General features: G+C 33.9%; 1 protein-coding gene across 1 annotated transcript in view; it reads right to left on the bottom strand.

The window, feature by feature from the left end:
* Positions 1–17,708, bottom strand: part of LOC145313844 (uncharacterized) — a 34,793-nt gene that overhangs the window by 1,941 nt on the left and 15,144 nt on the right. The window contains exons 3-10 of the mRNA XM_080153489.1: positions 6,512–6,587; positions 4,393–4,455; positions 3,520–3,597; positions 2,761–2,827; positions 1,801–2,026; positions 1,021–1,085; positions 498–584; positions 6–55 (exon numbers count right to left, since the gene is read on the bottom strand). Coding sequence (XP_080009615.1) covers positions 6–55; positions 498–584; positions 1,021–1,085; positions 1,801–2,026; positions 2,761–2,827; positions 3,520–3,597; positions 4,393–4,455; positions 6,512–6,587 — 712 coding nt within the window. The remainder of the gene's footprint in view (positions 1–5; positions 56–497; positions 585–1,020; positions 1,086–1,800; positions 2,027–2,760; positions 2,828–3,519; positions 3,598–4,392; positions 4,456–6,511; positions 6,588–17,708) is intronic.

The following is a 17,708-nucleotide window of genomic DNA, read 5'->3' as shown; positions in this document are numbered from 1 at the left end:
CATACCTCCACATTGTACTTTTAACTTTGTCTAAATTAGCTGGCCACCAATCTCTCTAAATAAATAAATATTTATCATTTAATTGAGAGGTTTCGTGACTTTTTGTTAATTGGAAAAATTACAGTTTTTAAAAATGTGGACCAGTTTTATAGCTAATAATTTTATATAGACTATTAAGGCTATTGATTTATAAGCATAAAACCGGCATATATAAAGGCATGAAGGTTGATGTTGATAAATATGTCAGATAGATTATATAGTAAAATAGACTTTAAAATGTAATATGAATATACTTGATATTTTAAATGTTAAGGATGCTGAGCTGATTCTTTAAATCATTTTAGTGGTGAGCCAGATCGGGGTGGGCAAACTTTCCACCAATGAGAGCACAGCATTTTATGAAATGCCGCGCTGTGATTGGCTGAAATTCGGCTCACCCCGATCTGGCTCACCACTAAAATGATTTAAAGATCCAGCTCTGAAAACTAGATAAATACCTTGAGAAGGACACACATTTTCTTTGGCAAGAATGCCGGATTATATGGCGGCAAATACCTTTGCAGTGTAAATCTTCCAACATTATACTAAACAAAGAAAAAATTGTGACTTTTAACATGACTAAGAATTATCTAACCCCCCAACCCCCCCACCAACTTCCTAAATGAATATGAAAAACTTCCCTGCAAAGCACAAAAAAGAGTAAACAGTAGTTTGCGAACCAAACCAGTGTTTCAAGCCTCAATGCACATAAAAAATTTAGTTTTTTAGCAACTCCCCCCCCCCCCCCGGCCTCCTCTCCCCGTAAAAAGTATTGATGTCATTGGTGAGACACCTGCCATTTTCATGCTTTAGAGTGTTTATCTAAAATGAGTCAGGCAATAGACACCAATTTTAAATTTCATATCAAATGAGATGACGAGTTGTAAAACGTCGATTTTGATAACATTGGCAATAATAACTTGGATAAAATTCTTTTATAACACATAGATTATATGATATCCAATGCAACTAAATCCTTACCGGTCGAGTGTTTCTTGTGAAAGAATTGTCCAATTGTGAGTTGTCTTTAAAAGTTTGATCAGTTCCTATTATAAATATTACAAAAGGTGAAAAAAATCACGAAAGTTTTTTTTAAATAGGTTTATATTGTTTAAAGAATAACCGACAGGCAGACGGACAATACCGTGCATTATTTACTAGGTGTACATTTGTTAAAGAAATCTTCTCTGGAAATTTCAGGTGTCTATCTTCACTGGTAGACGAGAAAATCACATTTCTCCCATGGCGTTACGGACTGACTGACGGACGGACAGACAAAGTATTATTCGTGGGCTTAAAAATTTTGACACCATGCAAACTGTCCCAATTTTGTATAACTTTTGCGGAACAAGTTCCAGTTACGTCATACTTTCCTTTCCCGAAAAAGGGAAGTGGGGAAGAAAATCTCTTCAAAAGAGATGGGGAAAACCCCCTTTTCTCCCATCTCTTTTTTCTTCCCCCCTTCCCTTTTTTTTCTTTCCCCCTACTCTTTTTCGGGAAAGGAAAGTATGACGTAACTGGAACTTGTTCCGCAAAAGTTATACAAAATTGGGACAGTTTGCATGGTGTCAAAAATTTTTAGTAGTTTTTCTGAATCTTGATTGCTTGGTTCCAAATCTAGTAGTGTTCAAACTTTTCACCATTTAATTTAATCTACAGAAGGGTTAATCTAATTAATCCCCATTGAGTATATATATCAATTTATCGTCCATTGTCTAATGATACCTCCCTGTATTATTCGAATTATGCTTTAGACATTACCTGTCTTTAGATTTGAGCTTTGTTCTAAAGATGTAATTATCCTCTGTAAATCTTTACCAAAGTCAGCTGTAGGATAGGGTAGATTGTACTTGAAGTTACTCTCAGCGTTTGCTTTGTATTGGGTAGGTGTAGCTGCAGGTTTTATACTATCTTGAGTCATTTGTATAGGATTGTTGTAGGTTGTTGATATTTGTTGGCTCCTGGGTATTTTTGTATCATACTGATTCTAAATACATATGTAATAATTCAATTATAACCAAAGGAATGATAATTTATAAGACACGAGTTATCAATATACAATTTTCTTTTTTTTGAGGAGGCTTCGCTTCTTTCTTGCGAGCATGTCGTTGGCTTATATTTATCTTTTATATTTTTTTTATCAGTTTACATGAGAAGACAAAATCATTTTGTTCATCCTTATATAAAAGTAATAAGATGTTTAACTGTCTATGTGTGTGTGTGTATGGGAAGGATATCGCTAACTTATAAACCGATATGGTTCTCATTTACAGTGAATCTTTTTATAGGTCCAGGAAAGATTAAGAGGGTGATATTTACAACAATCCACCCTCTCAAGAAAATGACCTACATTATATGTTAATGTTTATACTTTTTCTTTGATTGCTTAAAGTGGAAATTTGACTTTTCTTTCCACATCCTTCTAGGTTTCTATTGGCTTCTAGAGAAGTAGCCTTTTGTACACTTCAATAAATTAGGGAATTAAAATCAACCATGGAAAAAGACTAAACTACATAACTTTTGTGTCACTTTTGAGGAAGACGATTCCCTTTTCTCCCATCTCTTTTGAAGAGATTTTCTTCCCCTCCCCCTTCCCTTTTTCTTTTCCGTCATATGACGTCATATGGAATCGTCTTCGTCAAAAGTGACACAAAAGTTATGTAGTTTAGTCTTTCTCCAACCATGAATTTACAGAGGTTTCGTGAGTTTTTCTTGATTTACCTGGAAAAAATCTGGGTAGCTTTTCTTCAATCTTAACATCAATGATCTTGGATGGCTTCGGATAAATCTGTTAGCGAAAGAATAATTAGATATTTTTTGTATTACTTAAATAAATGATTATTGTTTAAGTTTGTATTGTCTAAAAACATGCACCTTATAACCAGGGGCGTCCAAGCTTTTTATTTGGGGGGGGGGGGTAATCTTTATATCATAGAGGGAAGCTTTTTTATTTGGGGGGGGGGGGGGTAATTACCCCTTTACCCCCCCCCCCCCCCTTGGACGTCTATGCTTATAACGAACGAAATTATAATTTTGTCCAAACTTTATTCATTTGTAAAGCAAAACTTATATATAATTAAGACATGTCCAAAAGAACATCCCAAAACCAGCAACCCCCAGAACTTCCCTGACAAATTTTTAGGTATCTATTGAAAATGTAATATTCAGCAATTTATTGACATTTCTTGCCCTAAAAGGCTAAAGTATTATTTTTTTTTAAATTAATTAACCTACCAATGAATAACCTAAAAAAAAAATCTTCCAAATTTTATATAAAAATGTTCTAGTGGGATCGACAAAGTGACTCAAAAATCAGCCACGTGACGTCATAAAAATGAGGTAGATGAGAGGAGAAGTAAGAAAGAAAACCCGTGATAAAAAGATGGATAATACCAGTATACCACATTTTCATGACGTCACATAGCTGATTTTTGAGTCACTTTGTCCCACTACGTTCTAGTTATATTTATTTAGCTTTGCCTGTGATGTAGAGGATCTATATTCCACTGATTGTTGTTGGAGGAAAGAATATTATCCTTTTTCAGTCTCAACATTAACCTAGTTGTATTAGATTCATACAAAACAGAAATTATTTTATTGATGTAATTACTAAAGGCTACTCCCCTAGAGGCCTCAAGCGGCATTTTATATAATATTTTTTGGTTTAAAAATTTTTCTACTCAAGTGGCGGTCACTAGCGACACGTTAAAACATCTTTTGGTATTTCTTTTCTAGGTGTGATTTCTTATATTGGTAGGGTGGTGGTAACCTCCACGAAAATAGCTATCAAACTTCCCAGGAACTGTGAGAAGCTAAATTGTAAATGAAAACCATATCAGTTCAGCGGTTGGGGATATCCTGCGGTGCAGACAGACAGACACATATCCTGTTACTTTTAGAGTATTCAAAAATAAAAAATAAAAAAAGTTTTCAGAAAGGGAAATAATAATTTTGGCATTTAAGCTAAGATTTGAATACTAACATATCATTAAATGTCTAATTTTAAAATAGATCTCTAGATAAAGCTTTGGTTTATTATAAATCGACTGTGTGTAATTTTTCATCAAAATTGTCATAAATTTATATATTGACGTGTTGAACTTGTAGTCATTATGTCGTCATTTCATTCCAAACAATAATATCAAAGCATTTTATTTTGAAGGAGGTCAAATGAAGTATTTCATAGGGTAAAATTAGTGGTTTTAACGTTTGAGGGGGGGGGGTATAAACAACACCACCCCTGTACCATCACACTTGGACGTCTAAGTTACAAAGCCTACTAATTATCGTCCTTTTGTTAACTGATTTTTACGTGGGAATAATGTCCAATGCTGATTGAATTTTGTATGATACCTATTTTTCTTAATTCTTAACATGAGCAGTTTCTTTTTCCACGCAACATGCTCCCCTCCTGACCTAAAAATTAAGATTGGGCCGGATACCGGATATCCGGCTGATTAAAAATGCCGGATATTCGGCTAAATTACCGGATATCCGGCCGGATAACCGGCCAAAAAACCGGAGATTGAAGTAGCAAAAAAAATCTTCATAGACTGTTGTTTTATTATATAAGATGAAGGTTAAAACTTAAAAATTAAGTAACTATTAAATGATCTTTCTTCTAAGCAATTAATCTACTGAACTATTACTACTCTTAATCTGTAATATTAACCCCTACCGCTTGGAGGATGGGCGGGGAGGTGGCGTTGAACGCCCCCCCCCCCCCTCTGTTTTTTTCTATCTCATTTTCTGTGTATGAAAGGTAGGGGGCTATAACTGAGTGACTTTCGAAATAGGGTATCACACATAACTGAGAGTTGGAATTTTTTGAATACCTCCTTCCTGGCGGGCACAGGATGCCAGCAAACCTGGCAAGGTCATTCAGGTAAATAGTAAAAATACTTTCTTAAACAAAGCATTTCATGTTATCAAATACTAAAATATCCTGTAGTCGTACATCCTCATATGAAAAAGTCCTGAACCTCCAGGCCTCCAGAAGTTTTTAAACGGTTCCTGTGACCGCAATTTTTGACTTAGAGGCTTCAAATTTTAAACATATTACAATTTCATAAAATTCATTGCCGAAAAAATTGTTCTTCTAGCTTTAATAATAAGAAAATTACAGCCATTTAAAATCTTAAATAGCAGAGATTTTTGTTTTAAAATATAAAAGATTATATTGCCGGATATCCAGCCACACCGGATATCCGGCCCAACCCTACTAAAAATGTTAAAATATTCATGGAACTAAAGGGATAAGACATTTACCAAAAAATTTATGTACATCCCCAATGATGATACACAAAATTACCCCTTCTGTAGATTACAATTAGTGATTTGGACACTGAACTTAATGAACCAACAAATCAAAATTCAATAAAAGTCCCCAAGTTTGTTAAGCCAACAAATAAGGAAACGTTGTTATAAGACTTTAGGGACTAGTGCTAATGTTAAAGTTAAATATAACAAGAACAATTTCGCGTTCATATGAAATGCAAAAAAACAAATTATCGAGAAATTTTTGTTTGTTAATTAATGTCTGTAAGCTGCTTTTCCCTCATTGTGAAGAAGCTGGATCCAGGAAGATAGTGGACATTGGGCTGTCTATTGTTTATTACACTAGTCCCCAAAGTCTTATAATAAAGTTTTCTTATTCTTTGACTTTGGGTACTTCTATTCAATTTTGATTGGTTGGTTAATATATTTGGGTGTTCAAACATTTCAACTATTAATTGCAACCTACGGAAGGGGTAATTTTGTGCACAATCATTAGAGTTGCACATCAGTTTATCGAATATTGCTTATCCGTTTAGATTTCTAAGCTGGACCACTAAAAACATACATTATTGATGATAGATAAAATTTTATTCACATTTTAGACAACTAAGACGACATTTATATGGGCATACTTAATCTAGAATTTTCTAGAAACCTAAATGATTTTATTTGTGAATCATTTTAATTTTTTAAAAAGAATAATCTTGACATATCTATTTTATTTAGTAGCAAAGATTTTCTATAATTCCGAATGTCTTTCAGTCAGTATTACAATTTACGCCCTTCTTCTCTCACGATTGGAACGGTTTTTGAGGAAAAATAAAACATGTACTGACGGGCGGACAAATTGATATGCTCAATATATATATAGATATTTAGATATTTAAAATGTATCTTGACAACAACTAGACAACTATAGTAAAACCGACATAAAACAGAGGATATATCAGAAAAGGAGGGGACATTGGGCTGTTATTACTCAGTCCCCAAAGTTTTATGATAATGTTTTCTTTTTCTTTGGCTTGACAACTTTGGGGACTTGAATTTTGAATTCTGGTTCATTAAGTTAACTGTCCAAACGTTTTAATAACGTTTATACACAAGCGGTTATTTTTTTTTATCATTTGGGATGGGCATCAAATTATCGTCCATTGTCTTATCCTTTTAGATCCCTAAGTACAAATAAATTTATTACCTTCCCAAATGATTTTGGCTACCATCATAATCTGACAGAATTGGTGCTATGGAGCCTACAGAACCCGATGCTTGACCTGAAAAGAAAAAAAATCGTTTAAAGATTGAATTTTTAATTAAATACATGAAATAAAATAAGGATGACAACATCCGTATGTATCAAACTGCATTTATTTTGTGCAAATATCAAGCAAAAAACAAACAAAACGGCCTGTCAATGCTAAGAAAGGTATAAAGTAAATGCTCAAGAAAATCATATCTCCTCTTTAAAAAAATTAAATGACTCTCAAAGAATTTTAGACAGACTGACTGACAAAACAACGTATAGACTGAATGTATGGGCGGATTATACTTGATTTCTTTCAGACGTTTCAGGAAAAAAATATACATTTTTAAAGTAATAGTAAAAATCCTTAAGGCTAGCCTAGAAGTTATAGGGTATCCTTGAATTTTTTAACTTTTAAGACATCCTAACTCCTAGGATAACCTAAGAATGTATATTTTAAGAATTCCGCAGCCGGCTTCTAAATGCAATTTTGCAGCCGATTTTTTCGAATTCTTAAAGTAAATGATTGAATTCTTAAAGTAAATGAAATATGACACCTGGAATGTAAAGATGGAATGATAAGAATCTTGGATTCATAAAGTAATGGCTGCAGGATTCATAAAGTAATGGCTGCACAAGTGGCTGCAGATTTACATTACGAATTCAAAATTTTGTTCTGAATATTTATGTGCTTAAAAAATCACGAAATTTCTCTGTAATTCCTTATACAGTTAATAAATTAAGGTAATTTGGGAAAGCAGGTATTTATCGTATAGTAGTATAAACAGTTTTTCATGGATATTAAATTCAATAAGGATGACAACATCCATAAAAGCAAAGCCCTGAAATGGATGGACAAACGAACAATAACACTTGTAGAGTGTCAGAACTGAATAATCAGAACATATGTGTATAAAAGTCGAAATAAAATACGTAAATTTGTTGAAAAACTGCTAACATACAGGATAATGTTTAAGGGCATACTTACATTTTTAGGTCTTGATTATAGAGATGATTCGCTTATAACAATGTAGTTTTGATGTCCTAGGAATCAGTATTCCAAAAATCAGATCAATCGGATGATTACATCACATAAAAATTTGCAAATAAGGATCCCAGTTTTAAAACATCTTTTCCGAAAATGCCTACGGTTGGGTACAAAAGAGCACGTAATTTAGGCGATCACTTGATCCGTGCTAAATTGTATCCCATCCATAGGTATGAAATTAGAAACATCCTTTTAAAGAAATTTCAGTTATTAATTCATAGCCCCAGACTTTTATACTTTTAGGTTAGGCAGGGATCTAAAGGGATAAGACAATGGCTGTTAAATTCATGTACATCCCAAATGATGACACACAAAATTATCCATTCTCTAGATTAATATTAGTGGTTGAAACGTTTGAACACTCAACTTACTAAACCAACCAATTAAAATTCAGGAAAAGTCCTCAAAGTTGTTAAGCCAACAAATAAGAAAATGCTTTTTATAAAACTTTGGGGACATATGATATAAATAGCCCATTCTTCCCTCTCTCTAATATATACTTTCAATTTTAGGATTTGATTATAGAGTTGCCTTGCTTATAATACTTTACCTTGTTGTCCTAAGAATCATTATTTAAAAAATCAGATGAATAAGATAATTATGTCATATAAAAATTGTTTTGTCAAAGTGTCAAGAAAATCAGCAAGTTTTAAATGGATATACGGAATTTCTGGTAACGATTATAGTGTTGCTACGCTTTCTAAATTGTACCTAACTGTCATAGGAATCATCATATAAAGTTTTAAATCGATGGAATAAGTGTAACATGTCTTTTTTTGTAATTTTATCACGAATAAAATGTTGTTTAAAAAGTAAAAAAAATCAGCATGTCTTAAACGTATGTATTGACTTTCTGGTAGCGATTATAGAGTTGCTACGCTTTCTGAATTGTACCTAACTGTCATAGGAATCCTCATGTAAAGTTTTAAATCGATGAAATAAGTGTAACATATCTTTTTTATAATTTTATCACAAATAAATGTTGTTTAATTAAAAAGTAAAAAAAAAATCAGCATGTCTTAAACGTATATATTGACTTTCTGGTAATGATTATAGAGTTGCTACGCTTTCTAAATTGTCATGCACAGTTTGAAATCGCTACTACAATTATAACATGCCTAAATTAACGAAAAGAGCTAAGCGTAAAAATGAAAAAATATGAGAATGAGACAGGGATTGAGAGAGAGAGAGAGATCATGCGAAGCATAAAATAGATAGGATAATTGTAACATGTCTATTATAATAATCATGTCATACATAAAAAATTTGTGAAAAATTTGCATATTTCAACAATATATACGGACTTTCTGGTAAGGGTTATAGAGTTGCTACGCTTTCTGAATTGTGCCTCTCATTTATATTTAATCAATTATATCCTATTATATAAAGTAGTAAGCGTTTTTTGTCTGTCCCGAAGGATCTCGCTAACCGCTGAACCGATATTGTTCTCCTTTACAATGAAGCTTCTTATAGGTCCTGGGAAGGTTTTAAACTATCTTTGGGGAGGTTGTATTCACCCCCCTCCCCCCAAAAAAATATTTTTTTTACTCAAATTTAAAATAGGATTAGGTCGACTTTACATCCTCCTAAATTAAATGCCCCTAGAGGCTTCTAGGGTCGTAGCCGCTAGTATATAATAAATCAAGGGTATGCGTTTTTGTATATGTTTTTCTTTGTCATTATGCGTCTTCAATGATGATTATCAAATTTATTCATTCTTTAGATTAAAATTATTGGTTAAAAAGTTAGATCATTTTAAAATTTAAGAAGCCAGTATACTTATCAATTTATAGTAATACAAGATCCCTGAAACATCTTTTTATTAAAAATTGCTGGTCCTAAAGTATTTTAATAATAGACATCTATGATCTATCTACCTATTTAACTATCTATTTATATACATATCTATCGATCTATGTAACTAACTTACTATCTATCTATCTATCTAACTTACTATCTATCTATCTAACTTACCTGGAAAGTACAACCCATAGACCAGCACAATTAAATATCTAATTTGAAAAAAAAACATTTGTAATAATAGCGGCTTCGCCCTTAGAGGGCTCTAGAGGCACTTAAGGTGAGGGTAAGTCGACCTCCCAGTCTCAAAGGTAAAAAAACATTTTTTTTTGTAGGGGGGGGGGGGGGAGTTTTTTTCTGTTTAATTGTTAATCTAAGCATTTTAAAATGTATTATCTACCTTTTAATCATATCATCTAAATATCTATCAAGCTGTTTGTTTATCCTTCTCATATTTTAGCTATTGGAAAGAGAAAAAAACAAAAAATAGAAATTGTGTAATACTAATATCTACAAATTTCGGAATTTAAAAAATGTCCGTTAAACAAAAATACCCCCTCTGATGTGTAAACTTTGATTTTTACAAGGAAACACATATTTATAGCATAACTAAAGAAAATAAAATTAGATTGATGCACATAGCTTATTCAAGGTTTCACACAAAGTGTCATTTTAGAACTATAATACCCCCCACCCCCGCGATATAAGTGCCATAACCCTGCGGGTCTACCCAGTATAACCTAACCTGAATCAATAAACAAAAAACTTCCCCACACCATATAATCTTTACTTTCAAATTAGTTCAAAAACTTGTTGGGTTTGGGGATGTACCAGTGCTCAACAGGATACTTTGTGTGAAAGCAATATTATACTAAAAGCAATTATCTATAGAACACAAATTGCACAATGAAGAGAGTTTATAGCTGAGACATAATAGGATATGGGCCATAAATATTACTTTCAACAGTCAACAGGCATAACAAGGACTAGAAATTACAGAGTAGCAAGTGCTATAAGATTAATAGTTAGTTAGATAGATAGAATGCTTGATTGATATATATGTATATAGATAGATAGTGAATATATTTAAAGATATTTTAGGAAAAAAAATTTCCAAACAAAGTTGTTTCAGGGATCTTGTTCCACATAAACACAGATATGTATATAGACATATAGATTTACCAGAATTATATTTAGAATGATAATAAGCTAAAAAGCTGCTCTGCTATAAAATATTTAAGCTTAATAACGAATTTTCTCAGCTGTTTATCTTAATACAAGCGTCTACGCCCCTAGAGGCTTCTAAGGAAACTTGAGGTAGGGGGAAGATGTCAAATTCGACCCCCATTTTTATTTTAGTTTTAGAAAAATAATTGGGAGGAGGGAGGGTGGCATTTTTTGGTACAGACAGACAGACACAGGGATATATTGGAAAGGTTTTAGGCTATTTCCGAAAGTAAGCAAAACTCCATCTCTCTAGCCCTTCACCTTCTTTTTGACAGCATATTTATAATGAAATGTTAGACATAGTAAAATCGTCCTTTAATCTTAAAACCTAGTAGCATTACTTGAAGATTCCTGTATAAGTAAGGTATAATATTTCCCACGGACCTCTAATATAGCCTAAAACCTGTCCTGTTAAGTTAACCCTCACTGAAGAGTATTTGAGGAAATATTTTGTTTTATTTTTGTTCCAGGGATGTTCAAGGGGAAGGTGTAAAGGGTTGATTACCCCCCCCCTCCAAATAAAAAATACATGGACGTCCTTGTTTCTGTGATATAATGATTACCCGCCCCCTCCTCCCCCCCCTAAAAAAAATATATTTTTAAATTTTGTATCCCCCCAAATAAAAATGCTTTGACGTCCTTGTTTTGTTCCCATCTTATTTGAAATTAAAGGGCCTCAAGTTAGATAGTTTGTGTCCGGTTCGCTTCCATTATACCCCCGGTGTCATTTTACTTAAACGGTGCTGTCACATTTCACCATCATCAGAAAAAAAAAACAATTTCTATTCTTTCTGCATCTATAGAATCATTGTGGCAAAAGATCATTTGAATCGATTAAGATATGTCAATCTATACTTTTAAATAGAGACTCCTTTTAAAAAATGAAATTTCATTAAGAAAAATAGATGCACAGTGAGCCCAGGAATCCAATTTTGTGGAAAAAATTAATAACTTCCTTATTTTTCAACCAAATCAAAAAATTTTTTTTTTAATCAAAAGGTTTTTATAGTACCTTTTACAGAATTAACAAGATTATCCCTTCCTCCCTCTCTAGGTGATTGGGGGGTCAAAATATCACCCCCAAAAATTGGTTTTTGGTCGATTTTGACCCAGGCCTCTTTGAATGGCCATCACGGCCAGGGAAGTGATGGGAAAAAAATTGTGCAAAATAGCAAAGATGGGCAATGGCCCAGTGTGTCAGGTGACATGTGTCCCAGGCCTGTCAGCCAAGCAGTCTGGCTGCACTGGCATGCCAAAAATCCTCAAAAACTTCAATTTTTGACAATTTTTGCGACCTTTAACTGCGGCTGTCGGCCAAACGGCCGGTCAGACCACCTCTGGCCGCACACCCTCCAATCCGGCTTGGAATGACCTACAAAAAAGTGGTAATACACGTGGCTGCGCCACAAACACACGCCGCCCTGTGTGCAAAAAACACAACAAAAAATTGTCTTTTTTTGGGTGTGCTAACTTTGCCGCCAATTAAAGGACGGAAGGCGGCTGGCAATTATCTCTGACTTCTTGAGTGCAGTTAGAGCCGGCCATTGTGGTTCTAAAGATACCTTTAGATTTCTAGTAGCCCCTCCAGGAGGCCCTCAGGGTCCAATACACAAGGGCATAGTAAAATTTTTTTTTGAGGTGCTCTAACTTTTCCACCACTGGTGGGAAAATTTTATGCCATGATTTTTCGGAAAGGCATTTTGCCAGATTTTTACCCTGTAAAAGGATTTTTCTCTATAATGAAATCCGGCAACAAATTATATAAGGATTATACACTAAAAATAGCTTAAAACGACCTTTACAAAAATATCTATAGAGGTTAAGCAACTAAGTGAAAGTTGATAAGACCATTGGGATCCTCTTATATAATGCCTAATTAATGCTAGAACTTCATCCTAAAAATTTTCACCTCGTTGCTAAAAAGATCAAGGTATTTGAATTAGAGCTTAAAAAAATATTCAACGTGTTTTTTTTTGCATTTTCACCAACTTTCTTTGATATGGATTCAAGAGGTTTTTTTTATACAAAACTATTTAGTTTCTTGTTATCCAGCATTAGATAATTGCACAACCTTTCTAAAATGTTATTACATTATGTCCTAAGTTAATATTTGATTAAATGGCAAGTAAAACAAAAAAAAATTTAAAAATATTTTTTTGGGAGATTTTTGTATCTAAATTTCGTGAATTCCAGGGTAACAACTTCAGAAGGCCATAAAAACTTTAATTTTTTAAATTTTTCATTAATTTAAAATGGCAAACCTCCTCTAATATGATGAATTTTAACATGGACTTTTAAAATAATTGATTTTCTAAAGTTGATTTTGGGCATAAATAATTTTTTCCACAAAGTTGGATTCCTGGGCTCACTGTGAGATGTATCTAAAAAGTTAAACTATGGGATAGATTTGTAAACCTATTTGGTAGAAAAACATAGACACTCAAATTTAGATAAGTATTGCTAATAACATTTAATCAAACAAAATGTTTCAAAGCCAACGGATATAATATTTTTAAAGCCTAGATTTTAATCTCATAGATTTTGTCAATTTCAAATTTTCAGTCAAATATTTTTCAAAACATATTCAAATTTGTATTATTTTTTACAAAATTATTCTATTATACTTTATTTAATATTATTTCATAAAATCCATCTCTAAGTATACTTGCATTAAATATAAAAAACAAGGATGACAACATCCATAAAAGCGAAGCACTGAAACGGTTGGACAAACGGACATTAATACTTGTATAGTGTCAGAACTGAATAATCAGAATATAAAAGTATAAGAGTCGAAGCAAAATTGTAAGTAACTTTGATGAAAAACTGATTGATACTGGATAATTTTTATGGCAATTTAAAGATAAAGATAAATAAGATATTGTTATAATATAACCAGGGATCTAAAGGGATAAGACATAGGCCGATATATTGATGTACAACCCCAAAGATGATACACAAAATAACCTCTTCTGTTGATTACAATTAGTGGTTCAAACATTTAGTCACTCAACTTTATCGACCAACTAATCAAAAGTCAAGAAAAATCCCCAAAGTTGTTAAGCCAACAATTAGTAAACTTTATTTTAAAATTTGGGGACTAGTGTAATAAGCAATCCATTGTCCCCTTTCTCTCTTAGGTTAACACTAAAAATTTCAGCTTTCTACAAAATTTATATTTCCCCTTAGCCGTACAGATGGACGGACGGACAGACACACAAAGTTATTTATATAGTACCTTTGCTACTAAAAAGAATATAACATAAAATGACATTTAAGGATTTTTTAATAACAAATTGTTATAATTTAACCAGAGATCTAAAGGGATTAGACGATGTCTGATAAATTGATAAACATCCCAAATTATACACAAATTACCTTATCTATAGATTAGTGAGTGAGACGTTTGAACACACAACTCAATAAACCAAGCAATCAAAATTCCCTATAGGCCAAAAAATTATTAAATCAACGAATAAAAAACTTTGGGGACTATTGACCTCTCACTCTGCAGTTATTTCCTATATAAGATTATAATATATTTGTGCGAGGGATGTAATGAAAATAGCTTAAATCCACCAAGTAAGATATGTATAAAGCTGCCCTTAAAAGATCAACTAATTGAGTTTACCAATTTTCATGATTTTTAACTCTAGACAGAAAAAAATCAATTTTATCATAAAACAAGCAAAATAAAGCTATCTGGCTAATTTTTTAATATGCTAGAGTTTCTTTCATGCTTAACAACTTTGCTTTTATGTTTTGATTTAAAAAAATCAGTTTAAAACCGGTTTAATAGATGACGCTTTCTTAACTATTCATTGTTAAATTGTCAGGGAAGCTTAGTATTGATATATGGACAGGTTTTAGGCTATTTCTATCTATCTATTTTTAGATAAGATAAGATAAGATTTATTTTCCTCAAAGGTACAACATATTTTATTAGATATATATTATAAATTATGTTACTATGCTTGATTTGTTTGATTCATCTGGTTTGTTGTGTTTGGTGCAGGTTAGATAATAATATACATAATAACAATTATTAAGTACCTAGCATGGAATTGGCCGAACTTCATCTCCACCTAGTTACCAGGCCAGTTTAAATTGAATGGAGACAATATTTTACAATAAAAATTCCATGCAACATTGTACCAGATAGTTGGCATAACCCTTTAAGGGTTGTGGAGCCACTGGTGTACTTTGACGCTTGCCAAGCCGATACAATGTTATATGTGCAAATAAATAATAATCTTAACAATGAAACAATATCTTGCTGTGTATTTCAGACATCCTCCTACTATCAGTTGCAACTTCTCCAAGCGTGAATTCGGAACAATTAAGGAACCAAAACCTCCATAAGGAGTCGCTATTCCCGTTGAGATCCCTTTTCAGCTCCAAATAGACAGTTTCCTTTATATCAAATTATTTTCATTATAGAGTGGAGTTTTGTCCGGGTTTTAAGGACATCTCCACACCAATAATTACAGGATAACGGCAAATTTCGCGATAACACTTGGTCCAATCCAAAAAATCCAAAAAAAAACCAAAGAAAAGTCCAAAAAAGGACAAGAATACCCTAATAATAATCATATCGTGTACTTAAGTGAACAAGGTGTAATGGTTGGTTTCGATTCCTACGGAATCTGATTTTTATTTTTGAGAATGGATATAAAAAATCCTAAGAATAGGTCATATGCGATTCCTACGGAATCTGATTTTGGTATTTTGATAATGGGAGTGTGTCCCTAAATATGTATGGTTCGATTCCTCCGGAATCTGATTTTTGTGTTTTGAGAACTGGTCACAGCATGGCTGTGAATGGGGCAACAAAATGGGAGAGGAAGAGGGGGGGGGGGAGGGGGTTTTAAGGGAAGGCGAAAACGTATCATTAATCCATTGATTCCACCCCTTTTTGAAGGTAAAAGGGTGAAAGTGGGTCATGTTAAAAAAGACTGTGGCGTGCTATTGCGCGCGTAATTTGGTTATAGCTTTGCTTTAGTGAGGTTTAAATCTTACTATTGTTTAGACACGAAATGTTCGGAGAGGAAGAATACCAACAAATGTGGCAGCCGCTACGCAATAGATTGACAATAACATATGAACGACTTCTCAATATAGTTAATGGTGACAATGTCAGTGACGAAGTACGTCGTGAGGTAGCCCGTCTTCTATACCAACAGGGTTATTTAGAAACCGAGTTGGCCCTCACACTATACAACCCAAACAAGGACATGGAGTTTCATGAAGCTAAATTGGGTGAAATTGCTGAGCGGATAACTGCTCAAGAGGGGGCCTGTCTCCAGCTATAGTTCCAGAAGTTGGCCATTTCCGGTTTGAACCAGTTACGGTCAAGTTCTCTACGACTTTATATACAAGATATCCGCAAAAATATCCGCAAAAACACCCGCGGAAATGTCCACATGATGTTCACAAAAATCAACAAAAATCAACAATGAATCAACAGAAAAAAACTGCAAAAAGTTACTGATATGGCTATTGAAATATAAAATTGTTTTTGAAGAATAATACAGTTTAGTTTTATCCAAAAAAGTAAAAGTATTAAAATATCATAAATTATCATAAATTCATTGATTTGTTTAATAAATCCTAGATATCTTGCTATGAACTTTTATTTTTTATGAAGGATGTATAGAGTAATAGGATGTCTGTTAATATTTCGCTATGGATTAATTTTCATTAGCATAAAAAAAAGTGAAGTGAGAAACTGGTTAAAATAAGGGAGATGGGTCAGGGAATTCAACAGGTTAGGGGGAGGAGGGGGGGAAAAAACTAGAAGGGGAGTGGTGGGTGGTTTGTGCGCGGCCGTGACTTCCAGCTAGACAGACGGAGCGGCGCCTATCGTTTGGTATATACTGGGGGGGAGAAAAATAGGGGGAGGGGGGAAGAGTGGTTTTCCGGTAAAGCACGGCAGAATAAAGCAAAAGAATAAAGCAAAAGAGGGGGCGGGGGGGAGACAATTGGTTGTAAAGCATAGGGGGAATACGCGGGAAATCGGAAGTAGGGAAAGTTATTTATTAATTAATAAGTTAAATTAAGATTGAATAATGTATGGTATTAAGACACAAGGGGGGTATAAATATGGGGGTGGGTAGGGTCAAAGTTCAATTGTCTCAGAAATGTCAGATCAAGAAGAGGAAGTTGGACAAGGCCAAGGTGCTTTACCGGATGGGGCGCCGGAAGTTCCGGAGGAGGCTGGAGGAGAAGAAGATGTTCCCCTCCAAGACCAGGTGCAGGAGCTCATCGCCATGTTGAACTCAAGCGATGAAATCGATGATCCTGCACCCGTGCACGGCGTCCAGCAGCTGCTGAACCTCGCGGCAGTGCCTGATCTACTCCCATTTCCGGGGGTAGACAGGCGCTGTCTGGACCTCTGGTTTATGGTCAAGAGGAGGTTAATGGGCGTCGTGTACGAGGGCGACAGACTTATGTGGAGGAGATTCCGCCAAGATGCCATCGATGAGGAGATCCTCCGCATGATGTACTCCAACTATGGGTTAGTCGTGAGGCTAATTTCAGTAATGCCCACGTACGCCCGCTCCTTCCAGGCCAACATGGATTCCATCGCCACCATGGACCGCTTGGTCACCGTCCAGCAGGACCTTGTGGAGGAGCTCCTCCAACAGGAACCCGACGACGTCGATGACTCCAGCGACTACGACGAGTAGATGGCTATGCCCACTACATGAGCTTAACCAGTCCAGTCAGCGATAGTCATATATTAAACAAAATTTTCGATATCTAAATTTGAATAAATAAATATATTTTTGGTCAAAATTATGAAAAAACTTTGTTATTTTTTTATTAGATAAAATAGAGGTAGAGGTTGCGCGATTCGTTAGTTGCTTGATAAAAAATATATAATATAATAGAAGAAGTCAAAGTCAAAATATAAAATGTAAAATGAATAAAGTGGATAAGAAACAAACTATGCTAAAGCTACTCTATACATAGGTATGTATGTCGGTTCCTACGGAACCTACTCGTTGAGATTTGAGGTTAAAGAAATGCTGTTTTATTATTTTTTTGGTATAGAAATTAAGTGCTTACAAAAAG

This window comes from Acartia tonsa, chromosome 3 (assembly GCF_053477335.1).
Source record: "Acartia tonsa isolate MP-2025a chromosome 3, ASM5347733v1, whole genome shotgun sequence".
Taxonomy (NCBI): Eukaryota; Metazoa; Arthropoda; class Copepoda; order Calanoida; family Acartiidae; genus Acartia; species Acartia tonsa.
This window is presented reverse-complemented; position numbering and strand designations above follow the sequence as displayed.